Source organism: Pseudorasbora parva, chromosome 14 (assembly GCF_024679245.1).
Source record: "Pseudorasbora parva isolate DD20220531a chromosome 14, ASM2467924v1, whole genome shotgun sequence".
Classification (NCBI taxonomy): domain Eukaryota; kingdom Metazoa; phylum Chordata; class Actinopteri; order Cypriniformes; family Gobionidae; genus Pseudorasbora; species Pseudorasbora parva.
The window spans coordinates 25,830,947-25,834,638 of NC_090185.1; the positions used below are offsets into that span (position 1 = coordinate 25,830,947).

At 38.2% G+C, this 3,692-nt stretch overlaps 1 protein-coding gene across 4 annotated transcripts in view; it reads right to left on the reverse strand.

The window, feature by feature from the left end:
• The window catches only part of crb1 (crumbs cell polarity complex component 1), a 29,783-nt gene extending 27,473 nt beyond the window's left edge, over positions 1 to 2,310 (reverse strand). For all 4 annotated transcript variants that reach the window (XR_010897898.1, XM_067416081.1, XM_067416079.1 and 1 more), the window contains exon 1: positions 2,167 to 2,310. Coding sequence is in view for 3 of the 4 variants with exons in the window: in XM_067416081.1 (XP_067272182.1) it covers positions 2,167 to 2,251 (85 nt within the window). In the remaining variant the exon portion in view is untranslated. The remainder of the gene's footprint in view (positions 1 to 2,166) is intronic.
• Positions 2,311 to 3,692: the final 1,382 nt, after the last annotated feature.

The window sequence follows — 3,692 nt, forward strand, 5'->3', positions numbered from 1 at the left end:
ATATATATATATATATATATATATATATATATATATATATATATATATATATATATATATATATATATATTATTATTATTATTATTATTATTATCATTATTATTATTATTATTATTCTTTTTTTATTTTTTATTAGTTTCATTAAAAATTGAGTAAGCTGAAACCCAGTACTTCCAATTTCTCACAAAAAAATCCAGTCGTCATTGGCACACAATGAATTCTAGCTGGGGTAGCCAAGTGCGCGAAGGAACCATCTGTCGTATCCTTCATTTTACGGAAAAAAGCTGCATTTGAACGAGCCTTCTAATTGGGACAGCCTTCCGCACGCAGCGATGACGCAATCGCCCTTCGAAGGATGCAGCCTCCGAATTGGGGTGCAGCATGTGTCTCTGGACCAAAGCAGACTGTGTGTGTGTATGTGAGACACTAATGTGAAACTAAACTTCATTCGCCCCAATGGAAAGCATATTTCGTTCCCTATCCCTATATAGTGCACAATGTGCCATTTTTTAACAAATAACCAATTTCAGCCGCAGCTTCAGTGTCTATTAAGGGGGCGAAATGCTTTAGTTTCTAGAGAGCATTTGACTGGACAGAACATCTGATGAGAAGCTGAAGTGCAGAATGATGTCATCAAAACCTTTGATCCATATTAGCTGAAGTGAGAGACTGTGAATGATATATCTTCTAATTTTGCTAATTTTGTCATTGGTTAGGAGCACACTAGCTTAACAGTAATGATAACATATTCATACAAAAAGCCAAAAAACATCATTATTTCATGGGGACTTGAAATAATGTACACCTGACTGGCCACATCTACACAACGCAGGGCCTGCACAGCTTTAGATAAAGCACATACATAAAAGCCTCCTCCTGTCCTCCATCCAGTATTCAGCAGGTCATTCTCGGAAATGCCAGAGGAAACAATGCTCTGTTATCTATCCAAAAAACGGCTTAACCTCTGTGACAGCCCTATTCACGGCGCTCGCTGCGCAAGGACGTTTGCAAACTTTGGAGGCTCAACAAAGCATCAAATTATGTCCCCATAGCAACAAATTCCACACATCCAGCTTTCCTTTTGCAGGGGTTGCCATGGTAACCGGCAATAGACATAAGTCAGTCATTTAAGGGGGTGTCTAGAAGCCCCATTCAAACCCTGCAGTCTGCAATGTTTTTTTTTATTACAGACTGTGCATTGAGACAAAGGCTAATAGCGCAAGCAATCGTGAGCGTAATTTGGCAATGTCGCAATCAGGATTGCCCCTCGTTTGCATTCAAGGTCCACAGAGAGGAAATTTGCTGATATGTACGTTCATTGCGATTAAAAAGTCTTAAGGATTTAAAAAGCTGTGCAGTAACTTTTGAGCGTTAACTTCCACCTTCAAATCAAGGGTAGCCTATATTTCAAGTTATTGACCAGCTGGTTTTGGGACCCAAATTTTGGGGGGATTTCTGTGAGATCAGCTTATTGGAAGTCTAGACCAGAGCTCAGCGTGAGCCCACACACACTATCCCAAACACACAACGTCAAACCATATGTCATACAAACACAGCTCTGTAATCCTCCTAATAAACAGCATCAAACTCAAATGTTAAACAACGGTAAAAATGCACACGTTTAAGTGCCTGTGCCTTTTTTGCTTGTGATGAAAGCGAGCCATAAACCTTTTAAATGTGTCTAGAAAATGAAAAGCACAGCTCTGTTTCTAAGTGTCTTTGAAGCAAAGCCTTTTATGTTCTTAAGTGCCACTGCGGCCGATGCGTCCAGGGTTATGATACCTTTGACCACACTCATCCAGAGTCGTATCAAAGCAAGCGGGAATAATATCAACCTACTGGCTTTTTCATCCATATAAGAAGAACACACACACCCACACAAGCATACACAAAAGTATAAACCATCATTAAGTGTTTAAAAGACTTGAAAAGATAAAATGTAAAAAAAAATAAAAAAACACCTGATTGTTAGAAAATGTAGGCCTACTAAAATCAGTTGGCATGATAATGTTTAAAATACAACTTAAACAACAAGGAAATATAAAATAACCAACAGCATATCTCACATCTCATGAGTAAATCTTAACTCTTTGACACTACAATATTCAACAAGTGGACAAACAATTACGTCATTCCTGGATAAAAGCAACAGGCTGGACTACTTACTTTCTGTCCACTGCAGAAGAAGAAACAAGACACATGCAACTAATCTGAGCCACGCTGAACCCAAAACCGTAAGATCCATATCCATAGTTAGATGTCATTGTGATAGTGGGCAAGCTGACATGATCACGGTGTGTTCCTCAAGCATCCTCCGGTGTGTGTGTGTGTGTGTGTGTGTGTGTGTGTTTGAGGCTCTCTGAGTCTAGCATGCTCTCATTCACATACGCACCAATGAGGCGCAACTCTCTGTATCCTCAATACAAAGAGGCCTCTGGGGATTGGTGAAGACTTGAACAGAGAGAGGCCATCAGGAATGCTGTCTGAATATTAATCAGCAGGTGATGAGTACATTGGATATTAAGTAAGCGACGACAGACAGAATGCTACTTTTCACCCTCTTGCAATCAAGGCCTTCCATCCACTTAAGTCTAATGACTTCTCTCAAAAAGCTCTTAGGGTTGATTTAATGCAAAGTAGACCGTGCCATCTGCCGGGATTCATGGGTAAGAATGTACACTGCCTTCTGGTTAGTGTATAAGCACCCAGTTCATTTGACTTTAAAGCCATGTCAATACTTTAATGTGTTTTTTAGACTTCATTTTTTTAATGAAAATAGTGAGGAATCATTGAATAAATCATTGAATATTAAAGGGATAGTTCACCCAAAAATTCTGTATTCATTTACTCACCCTCAAGTTGATTCAAACCAGTATAAATGTATTTGTTCTGCTGAACACAATAGATATTTTGAAGAACATTTCTAACCACCTGTCATTTCTAACCACCACACTTTGGGGCACCATTGACTTACTATGGGGAAACAAATACTATGGAAGTCAATGGTGCCCCAAAACAATTCAGTTCCCCTCAGTCTTCAAAATATCTTCCCGTGTTCAACCTAACAAAGGTTTGGAACAATCTGAGGGCGAGTAAATGATGACAGAATTTTCATTTTTGGGCAAACTTTTATTTTGGATGCGATTAATGAATTGCCCAAAACTAAAATATAATAACATAAATCAAATGCCTACAATATTATATAAGTATACATCTCCAGTTTTTTAAATGTTAAATACTCTAGAGATAAATAACTAAATATTAGAAAAACCTAAAAATTAAAAAAGCCTACTTAAGAAAAATGAAAAACAAAATGTAAACAGACAGCATTGTAACACTATAATAGCTGCCTGCTGCAAATAAGTTTTGCAGTCTCGTCAAATTGTTTCATTTTGAGGATATTATTTGGTGAACATACTTGCTGTGGACAAGGGCGTGATCGCAAAAACAACTTTAAACATGCAACAAATGGCCATTTTAATCCTGAGCAGTCTGAATAACACGGCAATGTGCATGAATCATCTTCCTGCATTGTGGGCGTGTGTACAGATTTTTTAAAGAAAATCTAGAATTTGATTGGTTCGAGTTTGCTTTCCTGTTCAGTGATTGGACAATTCCATCTGCTGCAACGATCTGATTGGAAGCCTGGCCTGTACTCAAATTCAAACGTGCGTCTGCGCACACTGGTTTTA